We start from the raw sequence: 16,476 nt of genomic DNA, 5'->3' as shown, positions 1-16,476 counted from the left end.
ACAAAAGAATAAGAAGGAACAAAAATAAAGTCTCCATGTGAGAGCACAATGGACCAGATTCTCTGCACTAGTCAGGTAGCACAAAAAGAATGGAGATAGCCCATAACTTCCAGTTTAGTATACCTCTGACATGAGGGGAGTCCCCAATGAGTATGGGGCCAACTCCCATGTCTCTCTCTCTCTACAGCCCCCAGCTCAGCAGATGTGTCAAAGCACAGATAAGGAGTGGCTGAAGCATGATATACTTTGGCTATCCTCCACTGGTGATACAAGTTGAAGTAGTCCCCAGGCTTCTCTACTCTCCATGAGGCCTGGCAGGGAGTCATAACTAGAGCCCTGCAAATCTGCAGAGATCTGCTTTGTATCTGTGCACCATTTTTGCGCATCTCAGATCAGATGTGGATACAAATTTTGTATCCACACAGGCAGGGCCGGCTCCAGCTTTTGCCGCCCCAAGCGGCAAAGGAAAAAAAAAGAAAAAAAGAAGAAGCAGGACCCGCCGCCGAATTGCCACCGAAGAGGGAGAGAGGGAGTGACGGGCCTGCCGCCAAATTGCCACCGAAGACACGGACGTGCCGCCCCAATCACGGACAGAGTGCCGCCCCTTTCTATTGGCCTCCCCAGGCACCTGCTTCCTTCGCTGGTGCCTGGAGCCGGCCCTGCACACAGGGCTCTAGCCATAACTGACTCTCTGACATCCCAACTGATTTGCTAAACTCAGCAGAAAATCTGGGCCAGTGTGATCTGGGTCAGTGTGTCTCTCCTCTGCAGCAGGCTACATTTGAACTGAACAGAAAACGGCAGATGCTTCCAGCAAACAACAGGCACCTGGACATTTAAAAGTGCAATACATGGAAACCAAAGTCACGACTCTTAAATTTGTTCTTTCCCCATCAACCAGTGATTATTCATAAAATCAGTACAACTGCTGAATCTGTAAGTCAGCTCCTGCCACACATCAGGGACCTAATTTTCTATTACTCTGCACCTTGTATAGTCATTTACACCAGGGCAAAATGAATGCAAAGTGGGTGTAAATGCTATCATTCTGATTAAGTAGTGTTGTACACCCATTTTGCCCTGGTGTAAATAGCTGCACAAGATGCGGGCAATTGGAAACCAGATTCCAAATATCCAAATCCAGACCTAGTGGAGGAAGAGGAAGATGTTGACTTTGCTGTTGTGACAATTTTTATATAGCTGGGCCAAAACATTTTGGGAAACTCCAAACCCGAGGTGTTTTGTGGGGAGTGGAGATATGACAGAAGTTGGTTTCACTGGCTTGGGTGAATCTCTGTTTCTTTAAGCCTACAAGGTACTTCTAAGCAGTGGCTCCTTTTCCAGAAGACAAAGCCCCCAAAAGCCACTGCTCTGGGGATTACACCAAGTTCTAACAGGTTTTGGCTCTCAGTGTGGAGACATAGCTTCTTTCCAAAATGGAATTCCGAGAAGTAATATAAAAACATGGTGGTCCCCTGTACTCAGTTATTTATAGGTGACTCAGGCATTCCTCTGATGGGATGTAGAAACTCCATCCAGTCATTGGCATGGAGAGGATTAACTTTCTGTTCCTAAGGAGGGTTAAAACTCCACCTTGGCTAGTAAACACATTCAGCACAGAAATCTGTACTTAATTCAATTTTGCTTTGCAATTCCCCATTAAGTAAACTAGCGCTAGAACAAAACATTTAGTAGATACAGCATTGTAGTCTACATTTTTAGTTGTCCCCCTAAAAAAAGTAAAACAGCTTTAATATTACATGCCTTCTACAAATAAGAAATAACTATAAAGAAATCAGTGTAACAAACCATACATTGAACTGTTGGTTGAATAACATAATGTTGATCCAGGGGTAGTTTTGGGTCTGTTGCTTGATGTGTACTTCAGGCTCTTGTTAGCGTTGTAAAATGAAACTTCTTTAATCTGTCTCCTTGCTGTTGGTGCTTTAGGTAATTTCCAGTTTATGGGTTGTAAAGTCTGTCCCATGAAAAATAGATATGTAGAAATTTCTTAATACAAAAGATTATTGTTCCGGCATCTGATAGCACGTACAGCCTCTACTCAGAGTCCCATGAGACGTGACTGAAGCTTTGTATCCTGACTCTACTCCTGAAATTAAATCAGCTAGTAAGGGGATTCTTGAACACAAAATATTTGGTGCACACAGTGCTCTCAGATGAAAAAATATGCCCAAACATACAATGTATAGTATACACTCCAATAATCCCTTAATAGTTGTTAACCAAGTTTAATAACAGTATGGTTCTCTGTAACTCTAAGATACAACATGGCAAAAGGCACAGGGAGCCTTTAAGTAGTATAGTACAGACAAAACGAAAAATTTGCATTGTTTGTTCCAGACCTAAAGTGCTGTGATTTCCCTATGTAGTCTTCAAAAAGGGATCTGAAAAGTGCAAACTGCAAGCATGGCAGATGAAGAGTTTTCATGGACACACGTCTGTGCAGTTTCTTGAATCTGTGACATTCGTCATGATTAAGTCCTGGATTTCATGGTTCAAATGTCCTTTAAAAAACAGAACAGGAAAATTTAAAAGGAAATTCTAATTTAAAAAACACTTCTGTTTAAAACCACTAAATATTGAGAGTTTAATTCTCATTTACACTCAGGCTCCTTTACACCATATTGGTGGTGCAAAAGGCCCTTAAAGTGGGCATAAATTACAGTTACACCCATTTTAAGATTGCTTTATACTGACAGAGTGGCATAAAGAGGCTATAGTATTAATGAGAGTCAGCCTTGAATATTACTATTAATAATTGTGGGTCAGATTATGAACATCTTATTCAACTTGTGAGCATTTACTTTCATAAATAGTCCCACTATCTGGGCCTATATACTTTAAGGTTACTTATTGCCAGAGATGTGTGTGTTTGCACATGCACATCAGGGATGAGGAGAAGTGTGCTGACAAGACTGAGATGATTTGTCTGATATCTATCATGACCATTGTCAGAGTAATTGTACTGACAGAATTCCTCATCCTTCCTACATGGCTTGCATAAAGAAAGCCACTAATGTCTGTGCAGTGCCATTCATACCAATGATGCAGCACAAGTAACAATGATTTAATTGAACTGCAGATACGGAAACCTACTTATTGGGAACAGTATGTGAAACGGGTAATCTGCAATCTTTATTTCAGGCTCTATGTGGTTAGAAAATAGTGTAATATATTTTTAATATTTGCTTATGACCAACAGTGGAAGATTTGCAAAATTATCTGTTAGTTCTTTTACATATAGAGATGGGCAAATAATTACAACATTTTCTGTGATTTTTTAAAAAAAATTAGATGAATCTGCTTTCATTATGTTCACACTCCTTTTGTGTTCTCTGTCTGCGAATTGTGTAGCAACAGGTTTACCAGCAGGAATGTTTGACAAAGCCCCAATTCAGCAAAACATGTGAGCAGATGCTTAACTTTACTAGTACCATTGACTTCAAAGGATTTACTCTTAGGCTTAAAGTTAAGCACACAAATAAGTGCTTTTCTGAACTGCAGCCCAGAGCAATGAATTTTAATGAATATTTTGCAGAATATTAACAAAATATAGATTTTGAATGCACATGCAATCAAGGAACAGAAATAGACCCTTGTGACCAATCAAAACACTTCAAAATTTGAATCTAGAACACTGGCAATAAATTGCTTGTGAACAAGCTATGGACCAAGAACAATGAATACAGTCATTTGCGGAGAGAAAGAGAGTCAAAGGTCATCTAGATTATTCATAATGAATTATCCATTGAGTTGTGTTTCCAACTCTAATATCTATGAGCTGCATCCTGAATTTCTTATTCAGACAAAACTCCCACTGACCATCGTATATATGAGCTGAATAACAACAAATCTACAACCTGTTGAAATTAGGGTAACCAGACAGCACGTGTGAAAAATTGGGACGGGGTGGGGAGATAATAGGAGCCTATACAAGAAAAAGACCAAAAAATTGGGACAGTCCCTATAAAATCAGGACATCTGGTTACCCTAGTTGAAATGAAGTCCAATGGGATTACTCGTGAATATCATGTGCAAAAGTATACACACTAGTGGGGCCTAAATAATTAGGTCAATGTTCTAAATCTGCATTGCTGACATAACTTAAGTTGTACTGTTCAGAATTTCTTACACAAAAAAATCTTGTTCCTCAACCTGAGGGACTGTAGGTCATTTCCAAAGCATTACAGTAAACATCTGTGGCTTTCAGACTTCACATACACACACAGCATAGAATAAAGGTTCTTTCCAGTGTTTCTTAAAAATGCATGATGCTGAGAAATATAATTGGCTGTCATATGATTTCCTGCATACTGCATAGACATTTTCAGTCATTAGAAAGAGGAAGTAAAACAAAACCCAAAAAAGGCAATGAGTATCCCAATGATCTGTTATCTTCCCTTTCAAATTCTTCATTTTAATGTGTTTCATTATAATCTCTAACACAAGACTTGATGTGTAAGCAGGGGCTGGGCATTATGGTGAAAAGAATTCTACTGCTGTTAAGAAATCAAATCCATGAGAAGCCACGCTATGTGCTCAAACAATATGCATTAGGGTTAGGTTTGGACATGCATTGAAGCTCTGCTCCAGAGTTTATCTTGCATGATGGCTTTAGTTTAGTTGGGATCAAATTTTACTCTCATGTGTGCCTGCAGTAACTCCACTGAAGTTTTACATCAGTTTGTGAGAGTAAAGAATTTGGCTTTTGATTATTAAGGTTTATTTTTAAAGTGCTTAATTGGGACAGCATGAAAGTGTCTGTTTTTGGAAGTACCTATTAACGGACTGGAAAGCCGGAGGTATCCTGCAGCACATTCAGTGAATCATTTCCATGAAAAACCCAATCTTCATCAATCCAATTCCTAATCTACACTTCTCCCCTGGAAGCTCAAAGTCATCTTGTCACCAGGCCACCTTCTAACTTGGTTTTTATTAGTTAGAAGAGAAGATGTATTTTCAATTTAACCCCATCCTTTGAAAAGACATAACACTAGCTGGCCTATAAACTACAATTCGTTGTTTCTCCAGAGACCATTCCCAATATTGAAACAAAACCTCAACTGTGCCAGGGCTTTGCTCCATGTATTTCATTGATCCCTGGGGCTTTGGTGGTCTGTTTGGCCTGTGTAGTAACTTAAAACTGTTTTGGGACTGCTTAAATTATGTCCCGCTTCGATGACTCCCAAGGGGCCATTCTGGCAACTAGGAATTGCCAGGACACAGCAACACTGTGGCCACAACCCCTCCTACTGCCAACAACCCTGGCACATACCCTGTGCTGGGTTTAGGGAGAAGGTTGGTGGAATAGAATCCACTTCCTATGCCAAGAGAATTTCCCTTTGGCCAAGGAGACTGGCTTTAAGGGCATTTTATGGTGCAAAACAGGCTTATCAGGGGCCAGAATCTGGCCCATTATTTCAACTGTGTCCTATGGAGTCTAGTCTCTGGCAGTTCTCCATACTGATTTTGTTCTGGGTCTGTCTTCAGCATATTATTGATAAACAGCTTTATACAGATTTTTATCTACAGTATCTCAGGCTGAAGTATATAAATATTGTTATCCCTTTTTGACCTGAATAGCTAGTCAAAATTCTGGTCTCTGGGGATCTCTAGTTGGAAGTAGAAATATATGGTGGAGTCTATTATTTCCTTTCATTCAATCTTGTTTATTTACAAGAAATGCACAAAGTCCTGCTTCTCTGAATGCAGAAAGAACCAAAACAACAGGATAGCTTCTTTGCTTACAGTCTCAAGCTTCTTTAGCCAGCACCAGACCCAAAACCTCTCTCTCTAGCTTTTTCTAGGGTCATACATCATGCTAACAGACTCCTGGTTGGTTTTCTTGCTGTTTGAGTCCCTCTCTCATTTTCTTATCTGTCCTACCCCCTGGTAGGATTTTCCGTACTGACAGACAGACGCTCTCATGGACTCTCTCACACACATGACTGGTCAGAACAATACTCAGTGGAACCTTCCACCCACAGACTGCTAATTTCTGGGCAGACTCTATTAGGCCTTGTTTGAGGCGAGGCCCCTGATTGGTCCCTTCCATGTATCTTAAATGAAGGGCATATTCATGCATCAGTTTCAGAGAGGTTTAATCTCAACCCATAACAAGGTTTAACCCAGCTGAAATACGAAATAGAACCAAATGCAGAAAATTCTTAGGTGAGGGTTGTCAGACCTATGCTGTCATCTTGTTTATTGCTTGATTTATCTTGTTTTTACAAAATGAAAGTTGTGTTGTAATACAGTTTGTGGAAGTTCAGATACATTTGGAAATTACCTGTTCTTTGCTTTGTGCAAATTTCTGTACGACAAGGAAAGTCATACATTCATAAGAGTTAAAGATGGAAAAGACCCATTTGATTATCAACTCCATCCTCAATGAGGACAGGATATAGTCCCCAGGCAAAGGACATATCAGTTGATATATTGATAAAAACATACTACACTAGATTTGAGCCAAAGGCCAAGGAGAAGCAAGTCACATGCAGTACATACTACTACAGAAAACTCTACATTCACCAAAACAAAGTTAGTTTATCATCTGGTACTGTACCAGATTATGGCTAGGAGAAACACAATGGCCTGACGTGGACCCAGAACCAGACTAGCAGACCAGGCAATACCTTGGAGAGAGGAAGTGACCTGTTCTTCATTATTTACACATTTCTGTGTTATCTGGAAAGTCATAGGATTACATGTAGAATCTGGAGAACATTCCTACTAGGCTTGTAGCAATGTTAAGGAAAGTCAAATTTAGACTCTAAAGTACGTAGTGGTTCTTTAGTGTTCTCATTTGACTTATTCTTTATATATTGACAATGCCCTTGTTAAAAAGAAAACGTCATAAGCAGGAAGTTTAAAATTCCATGACTTACTTTTGTCTTCTTTCTGTAACTGGAGACATTTTCTTTTTTTGTCTGTTAAAGCAAGTGTGAACAAATCTGATTTAGAGAATTTTATTTTAAAAGTTTCTACTTTAAAAACATAAGAATATAATTCAACAGATTTTTAAATATCCAAAACATCTGTGTTCTTATATTTGGCATGAGACTGTAACAAATTTCTCCACAGTTCTTCTGTCCAACAACTCTATGGCCAAATCCTACAGCCCTTAATTGCAAGATTAGGCCCATAATCTTGTTTCCATTCAAATTCTTTATTAAGATAATCAAAGTGCATGTATAGTTTACTGGAGAAGTGATTTATTACCAATATCAGAGTTGAATAATAGGCCATTATCCATTATTACTTTCCCACTATTGTTTTCTTTCAGATAGTAAAACATTAAGAAAAAAAGCAAAATAAATAAAGTAAGTAAACCCAGCTAATAATAGTTCAGTAAAGAGTATGGCGCATACACCATGGTGTTAGCTATTTAATCTGAACAAAAATCATACATAAAATTCCTGTGTCTCATGGTGAGGGAAGTAAAGCCTAACCCAATGAAACAATCAGTCATCTTTAGATCAGAGTTCTTCTGGAAAACAAAAGAATCAAATGTCAAGTGACTGTGGGTAGAAATCATCTAGTTGTTCTGAAAGGCCTGAAGAGCAAATTAGGAGATTGGACCCACTAAATAAAGTCAAAATGTACCTTTTTTGGCATGGAGCTTTGTGAGTGATTTTCTCTTTAGAAAGATAATTAATGCAGATATGAGAACAACTGCTATTACACAGGTTGGGATGATAAATAAATTCAGAGATTTTTTTCCAACAACTGATGTTTGTCGAGCTACAAAAAAAAAAAAAGAAGAAAAAAAAGAAATATAGTTTATAAAGTTATCGGACCTTACTCTCATTTACACTAAGGCCTCTTTACACCACCAGGCAGAGCAAAGAGTCCTTAAAGTGGGTGGGTATAAATTTTTACACTTACAATAAGACTCCTTTAAGCTGCCAGAGTGGTGTACTGCAAATGAGAATTAGGCCCATTGTATTCATGACAGCTCAGTGAATATTATTATAAATCATCTGTGCACTGATTGAAGACTAGTTGGATAGAATTCCAGAAAATGGAAAACCATGCAGATTGCAAATATACACTGAGGAGTACCATTGTACTGGCAGCTAAGCAAGGGCAGCTATTCTAGAATTTAGAAGAGGAAATGCAAATATGTGACAGGGGAAGATTGTGTATATTAACAGCAAAACTAATCTGGGTTCAGAAACAGCTAGTAAAATGCCAGATTTCCAAAAGCAAATACAATGTTTCATTTGTTTTATCTCCAAAAAATCAATACTATACTACTTACTTGGAAGGAATTTTGGAGATTGATTTTAGGATATATAGTATAATATTAAAGCATATAATCAGCTTCTACAAATGCTCTCTCTCTCTCTCACTCACACGCACACATTGTGGCAACCCCTATGTAAAAGTTCAAAAGGAGATACGAACCTAAAGTGAAAATGTAAGAAGTTTCTTCATTAAGTTCTTTACTCCAGAATGTGCAGCTGTAGTTTCCACTAGCATTTGGCTTGAATGTCAGCATACTAGTTACATTGTATAGTCCATCTGTGGTCAATGTGTAGGTGGTATTTACAGATACGTTGACTTTAAGATTCTTCTCATTTTGCCAGAACACTTCAGCTAGAGGAAACCCTTCTGACTGGCAAGTTAAAACCAACTCTTCTTCTGCAGGTTCACTCATTATTTGGACATTTATTCTCGTGTAAGATGCTGCATAAGAACAAGTTTAGTGCAATTGCTTTTAAATATGTATTATTTTTTTCCATTATTCCTTCCCCGTTCTCCCTCTTTCTTTCACTGTTACTTATCTACAACTGTTTCTACAATTTGAAATGATGGCCATGTTGCAGCAGAATATAGTATGCATTGGTCAGGCCTACCATGTCTATTCTTTCTTCAGTCTACTTCCTGCAGAGCCACACTAGATCATGTTTCAGAGTGGCAGCCATGTTAGTCTGTATCAGCAAAAACAACAAGGAGTACTTGTGGCACCTTAGAGACTAACAAATTTATTTGGGCATAAGCTTTTGTGGGCTAAAACCCACTTCATCAGATGCATGGAGTGGAGAATACAGTAGGCAGAATATATATACACAGAACATGAAAAGATGGGAGTTGCCTTACCAAGTGGGGGGTCAGTTCTAATGAGACAATTCAATTAAAGTGGAAGTGAGCTATTATCAACAGGAGGAAAAATCACTTTTGTAGTGGTAATCAGGGTGGCCCATTTCAAACAGTTGACAAGAACGTGTGAGTAACAGTAGGGGGAAAGTAGCAGGGGGAAATTAGTTTTTAATTTTTGTAGTGACCCATCCACTCCCAGTCTTTATTCAGGTCTAATTTGATGGTGGTTAGTTTGCAAATTAATTCCAGTTCTGCAGTTTCTCGTTTGAAGTTTTTTTGTTGAAGGATTCCACTTTTAAGTCTGTTATTGAGTGTCCAGGGAGATTGAAGTGTTCTCCTACTAGTTTTTGAATGTTATAATTCTTGATGTCTGATTTGTGTCCATTTATTCAACGAAAAACTGCAGAACTGAAATTAATTTGCAAACTGGACACCATCAAATTAGGCCTGAATAAAGATTGGGAGTGGATGGGTCACTACAAAAACTAAAAACTAATTTCCCCCTGATAATTTCCCCCTATTGTTACTCACACATTCTTGTCAACTGTTTGAAATGGGCCACCCTGATTACCACTACAAAAGTGATTCTTTCTCCTGTTGATAATAGCTCACTTCCACTTTAATTGAATTGTCTAGTTAGAACTGACCTCCCAGTTGGTAAGGCAGCTCCCATCTTTTCATGTACTGTATATATATATATATTCTGCCTACTGTATTTTCCACTCTATGCATCTGATGAAGTGGGTTTTAGCCCAAAAAAGTTTATGCCTAAATAAATTTGTTTGTCTCTAAGGTGCCACAAGTACTCCTCATTGTTTTTACTAGATAATGTGTTTGTAATTCATGGATCTAGAGAAAGCTAGTGCCCAGCACAATGGACCTCCATTCACTGATGGGGCCTGCAAGCTCTACTGTAATAAATACAACAGTGGTAATATGATAAAGAACAATTCAGGCCACCCAAGGGAAAAACAGGTGTTTTGAATGTTTGTGTAACACTAGCTTACAGCTGTGGCATTATCACCGTATTGGAATGAAACAAAGAAAATGACTAGATGCTTGCAAACACAAGCCAAAGGACACAGCTGATCCTTTAAAACTGGCATCTCCATTCTTTGCCTTTCAAAAAACCCTTCCTCTAAACGATCGCACAGGAGAGGTTTCAACATAGAATCTCATTGACATGCTATGAGCAGCAAAAAAGGCCATGACCCAAATTCTGCCCTCAGTTACATCAGTGTAAATTATGTTTAATATTGTTAGGCTCTTTCAAATAACAGGTCCCTGGCCTGACAGGTACAATTACTTGGGCAATCCCCACTTGGTCTGTTACAAGATGGTACAATTTAGAGCAGCCCTAAAGCTGCTCCAAGTTGTGCTGGGGACGAAACAGGCTCCAGAATCCAGAGGAAAAGAAAGGTGATATAAAGCCACTTTTACTCCCCCTCTAAGAGCTACCTCAAACATTGCTTAGGTATACCTGAGGACTGAGCCCAATGTCTTTGTAGTAGAGCCAGAAAGTGTTAGTGCTGATCTTGCGAAGCGGAATTTTAAATTTGAGTTAATATATTATTCATGTCTTATATAGCCACTAACCTTTTACTTCCAAAGTAATGTACTTGTAATCAGCTCCTCTATAATCAATGAGACAGAGGTAAGACCCTGCGTCCATCAGCTTTACGCTGGTGATTTGAAGCACTGAATATCCCAAATTCAATTTGTCACGTAACAATGTTGCTCTTCCCCTATAGTCTCTGTGCTGGGATTTAAGATCTTCCTCCCCCTTTTGAAGAGTGTAAACTTCTTTTGGTTTTTGCTCTTTTAACCCTTTTTGCTCCCAACTGACACTTAAGTCTTTAAGATTTAACTGGCCATCCACTGGAAACCTGCATTCCATGGTCACGTTGCTCCCATATTCTGCAATGTACTGTAGTTGAGGAACTTCAACTGTGAAAAAAGCTAAGATAGACAAAACCATATGATACCCAGTGAGCAAATGTTATGACTTTTCCTTTCATTGGGTCAAAATGTGTCAGAAATTCAAACATTCAAAATTATTGGTTAGACTATAACTTTGCAGCCTTTTCTTTGTTATTGTTTTAATTGTTTCCCCTTGATAACAGTGAGTAAATAGCAAATCCACTTGATTCCATACTGATGTCAGAGTCCAAAATACAAAAACAGAAGAAGATACAAACTGAGGTTCTCTGCATCTCAGACAACCCATTATTGTCTTTGGATGGATATTTACACAAGGGGCACCTGTCTAAAATTATTACGGTACCTTGTGTACCCTGAAGTTTCTCTAAAAGGAACAATCCTTTGTGGACATGCTAAGCCAATTTGTTTTGTCCTTTACACCAGTGTGAATCCAGTGCGACTCCTTTGAAATCAATAGCTTTACTGTGGATACACACATATGCAAAGGACAGCAAAATTTTGCCCATTGTAAGTACACATTACTGGAGGAATTTATAGACCAGAGGCATCACACAATGCAGCCTTCAATCATCACTGCAGTTCTGATTCTGCCACACTTACTCACGTGGAGTAGCACCTTACTCCATGAATAGTTCTAATGAATCTTGTCAGTGGGACTTCTTGCAGAGCAAGGTACAAGCTCATGTGAGAAAGGATGGCAAAACAATTCCTTTAGTTAGCTGCCAAGTTTAAATTTCATGACATTTGAGACATTCAGTCACATGAGCCTGAAATATTTATTGCTGCACACTGTTTACACCTTAAAACTTTATTTGATGCATAATGTTATTTCCACTATAAAATTCCTTATATCTTATTTTTATTTTATTTGTAACGTCACCTGTACAATACAGTGGCAGATTTAATGCAGTAGTGCTAGCAATCATTAATAGTGATAATCAAGAGAAATCCAGATAGCTACTCGTGCATCCTCAACTTTTGTGTCATAAATTAATGAAATATCAGTAGGAAAAACTTCATTTTTTTTAGCAGTGTGATCATTGCTTCGCTTGTTAGCAATTGTCATCAAGGAAGAATGATATAAAAGAGTTTCAAGCTTTTCCTTTTTATCTATATCATTTATGATCTCATATTTACACAGAAAGTATGGTTTCAACTGCACCTTGTGGTGAAAGTGAAATAATAAACCAGAGCGAAAGAATATCTTTGTGCTGTAAATTCCATTTGCATTTGGATGTCTAGAAAAAAGTAAAGTGAAGGTTTTATCCTTAGCAGTATTTAATAGATATTTTGGCTTCTCTAGTCTGCTAAGACTACTTTGAACTGCTTATGTAGTACAAAATGGCCTTACAATGTCTAGAGATAGCCAGTGAAGAATTCCTTTTGCATAATGGAACTCTCTGTATGCAGAAGGCTGACAGAGGCAACTCCACTACCTCTTATCACAGTCATGCCAGCCGCAGCTGTATGTGTGGTGGGTCATTCTGAGGAACAGATGTGGGAGGATGTGGGGGATGAAGGAAGGAGAAGTGGTGGAGCAGAGTTCCACACTGCCTGATCCTCTATTGATCCTGGTAGTTGGTGGTTTTTCAACATGGCTGCCAAAGGCATAACAAGATCCAATGACTGGAAGTTGACATAAGTCAAATTCAGCCTTGAAATAAGACACAATTTCCTAGCTGAGAGGGTAAAAGAACTTTGGAACAGCTTTCCAGGGGAGGTGGTGGACTCACCATGGCTGGGAGTCTGTAAGATGAGATCAGACATCTGGTTAAAAGATATGCTTTAATCCAGCTTCTGGAAGAAATTCTATGGCCTTTGTGTGTGGGAGGTCAGGGTGGCTCATCATAGTGGTCCCTTCTGGCCTTGGAACCTGTGAATCTATGTATCCCCCATTCACCATTTTCCTTCATTGGCCCATGGGGAGAACAGTGTTACCTCCACATGCTCATAACACTTGCAGCTGTGCATTAAGATATATAATATAAGATTAAGACTATAATCAAATTTCATGCTTCAGGGGGTTCAGCAGGTCGCCTGCAGGAGCAAGGAAGGAATTTTTTTTCCTGATGTACAACTGGGTAGATGTATTCTAGGCTTGTGTTTGTTTTCTCTTTCCACCTTCCTCTGAAGCATCAGAGATTGGCTACAGTGGAGATGGGACAACAGATGAGGAGAACCAGTGTTGTCAGGGATACAGAGAATCCTCTTTCTAGATGCCTGGGTGGTGGGTCTTGCTCAGGGTCCATCTGATCACTAGGTTTGGGGTTGGGAAGGAATTTCCCTCAGGTCAGGTTGGCAGGCACCTGGGTTTTTTTCACCTTCCTCTATAACATGTGGTGTGGTATCTGGACATCTCTCACCTAATCAGTTTCTTGCCGTTGCAGGGACCTCAGGCACTGGTAGCACCTTGGTCACTCCAGTTTGCTGCCTGTAGCACATAGTTTAGTCTCCTGAGGACTGAAAGTCTTTGGTCTCATGAAAGTCTTTGGACTTAACATAGGGGCATCTGGGTGAAATTTAATGGTCTGTGATATACAGGAGGTCAGCCTAGATGCTCTGATTATCCCTTCTGGCCTTAAACTGTATGAAATGATGAAACCCTCCTGAACTGTCAGTGGCAGCCATTAGAACAGGGGTGGGCAAACTTTTTGGCCTGAGGGCCACATCGGGGTTGTGAAACTGTATGGAGGGCCGGGTAGGGAAGGCTGTGCCTCCCCACACAGCCTGGCCCCCGCCCCCTATCCACCCCTGTCTGCCCCCTCCCACTTCCCACCCCCTGACTGCCCCCTCAGAACTCCCGACCCATCCAACCCCCCCCTGCTCCTTGTCCCCTCACCACCCCCTCTTGGGACCCCCCGCCCCCTTACTGTGTCACTCAGAGCAGCAGGAGCTTGCAGCCCCGCCACATGGCCAGAGCCAGCCATGCTGCCGTGCTGCCCGGCAGGAGCAGTGGGCCAGAGCACTGGCGGTGCAGTGAGGTGAGGCTGCAGGGGAAGGGGGACAGCAAGGGAGGGGTCGGGGGCTAGCCTCCCTGGCCGGGAGCTCAGGGGCCGGGCAGGACTGTCGTGCGGGCCAGATGTGGCCCGCGGGCCATAGTTTGCTCACCTCTGCATTAGAGCAGTAAAATGCCATCCTCCATACACTCAGGATTGCCGCAACCCCACTTAAAAGCACGACCCACACTTTGGGAACCGCTGCTCTACAGGCAGCTGCAGCAACCAAGAGTACACAGGGTTCTACAGTGCTTCGCCCACACTCACACCCATAGCTATGCCTAGAGAGGAAGGCTGGTCCTGTAGTTCAGATGCCAGCCTAACACTTAAGAGATGTGGGTTCAATTCCCCTCTCTAGCATTGACTTCCTGTGTGACCTTGAGCAAGGTGCATAGTCTTTCTGTGCCTCAGTGCTCTACCTGTAAAATGGAGGTAATAGTACCTCCCTACTTCACAGGAGTATTGTGAGGATAAATACATTCAAGATTATAATGCACTCAGATACTACAGTGATGGGGGCCATATAAGTATTTTAGATAGAAGCCCCTAAGACATGGACTATAAGGACCAGCATAGCTGGCTTTACCATCCAAATAGCCTCTATATTGGAGATATTCCTCAGTGGGTAGAGGGATAGTAGGACAACAGAGATCTGGGCCCAAAGAATTATTTTCCCTAGCCCATTCCTTATGTGGACAGCTAGCCTATTCCTTGACTTGTCTCTAGTCCATAACTGTGTCTTCTTATGTATTTGTATAACATCTGGTACATGGGATCTCGATCCTGAGTGGGGCCTTTGATGTTACCACAAATCAAATATTTAATAATTACTAACAGTTTAATAATAGGATTGGACTCATTTGAGGCCTTTGTTTTTATTTTGTTTATTTCTCTCTTATCCAGTTAAAGTCATTTAGTTTCACTGAATGTGAAAGACTGAGTTATTGTGTAGCTAGAAGCCTGATAATTTTCGGGTGATGAGGATTGGATGATTTAGGTGGTCAGCTGCCATGGTGATGGAGGTGTCACATGAAGTAGCTAGATTAGATAAATAGATTAGATAGAGAGGAAAAGACAAAAGGATCAGTGGATATGCGTGAAGGAAAATGTCTCTGTTAAGAAAATGGCCGTTTATGGAAAAGTTGATGGGTGCCACTTGGAAGGAAACACCCAAGATTTTTAAAAGTCACTAGTGATTGTGGATGTTTCCATTTTTGGATGCCCAATATGAGATTTCTTAAAGGAGCCTGATTTTTAGAAGTGCTGAGCACCTACCCTTTGAAAATCTGGCCCCTACAACAATGGTGTAGCCAGGATGGGATACTTGGGTGGGCCCTGACCTTGGGTGGGTGGGCAATGACAGAGGGCAGGGGCGGCGGGGCAGGAGGAATTGGGGCCGCTTCCCCCCCCCCCACTCTCTCCAGCCCGTCTTGCGAGAGGCAATGGACATGCTGGCCAGGGGCCCCCAGGGCCCAGTCGGGCACCCCGGGGAGTGGGGTTGGGGTACAGGGGCTTACCCCACTCTGCCTGCCCAGCACTCCAGCTGGGGAGCGGGGTTGGGGCATGGGGGCTTGCGGGCAGGAATGGGGTGAGCTCTCGACACTAGTCCCCAGCTGGAGCACCAGGTGGGCAGGCGGAGCGGGGCAAGCGCTGGGGCCGGAGCAGAGCCGGGGCTACAGGGGTGGGCCTGGGTGCTAAGAGGGTGGCCTGTGGCCCACCCATGGCTACTCCCCTGCCCTACAAGCCACCTCCAGTTGGATGCCCAAAAACAGAGCTCTGAAAAATCACTAGTCACCTTTGCAAATCTTGGTGAAGACTTTGAAATGCACGTATAAAGGCTGAAGTTGTATTCTTATGCCAGTTATATTGATGACAGTTATGCATCCAATGAAGTGAGCTGTAGCTCACAAAAGCTTATGCTCAAATAAATTTGTTAGTCTCTAAGGTGCCACAAGTACTCCTTTTCTTTTAGTTAAAAGAGAAGATCTCTTACCTCTTATCAAGTACAGCTGCACTTCCAGTATCAGGATTGGCAGGATTCTGAACATTTTCTCAGAGGAGTCTAAAATACAACAATATTAGCAACTTAAATTTTCACAACTGCCTTATCATGCTGAGATGTAACAAACTCCTTTACCATAAAGTTACCATTAAAAGTTAAACCACTTTCCAAGGTTCTTAGAAGTCAGAAAATATAAATAGGATCTTACATGCTGACTGAATCAAGTAACTTTCTGGAGTATAATGACGCACAGGCACATGCCGTATATTATGGTACACTGAACTCTGACACTGAAAACAGGGAAACCGCTTTTAGAGCGCCGCACCTGAGCCTTTATGATTTCAAAAGAGTCCAGGGGACTTATCGACACCAGTTACTTTCCAGGATTATTTCTTACAGTAACTACAATAA

General features: G+C 40.9%; 1 protein-coding gene across 1 annotated transcript in view; it reads right to left on the bottom strand.

The window, feature by feature from the left end:
* Window positions 1-1,866: 1,866 nt before the first annotated feature.
* Window positions 1,867-16,476, bottom strand: part of LOC102933512 (programmed cell death 1 ligand 2) — a 31,576-nt gene continuing 16,966 nt past the window's right edge. The window contains exons 2-7 of the mRNA XM_007065600.4: window positions 16,057-16,125; window positions 10,723-11,085; window positions 8,431-8,712; window positions 7,627-7,764; window positions 6,909-6,950; window positions 1,867-2,525 (exon numbers count right to left, since the gene is read on the bottom strand). Of these exons, the coding sequence (XP_007065662.2) occupies window positions 2,446-2,525; window positions 6,909-6,950; window positions 7,627-7,764; window positions 8,431-8,712; window positions 10,723-11,085; window positions 16,057-16,111 (960 nt within the window). The 5' untranslated portion in view covers window positions 16,112-16,125 and the 3' untranslated portion in view covers window positions 1,867-2,445. The remainder of the gene's footprint in view (window positions 2,526-6,908; window positions 6,951-7,626; window positions 7,765-8,430; window positions 8,713-10,722; window positions 11,086-16,056; window positions 16,126-16,476) is intronic.

The sequence above is a fragment of the Chelonia mydas genome, chromosome 5 (assembly GCF_015237465.2).
Source record: "Chelonia mydas isolate rCheMyd1 chromosome 5, rCheMyd1.pri.v2, whole genome shotgun sequence".
In the NCBI taxonomy this organism is placed as follows: Eukaryota; Metazoa; Chordata; order Testudines; family Cheloniidae; genus Chelonia; species Chelonia mydas.
Note: the sequence above shows the minus strand (reverse complement) of the source record. Positions and strands in the feature narration are given on the sequence as shown.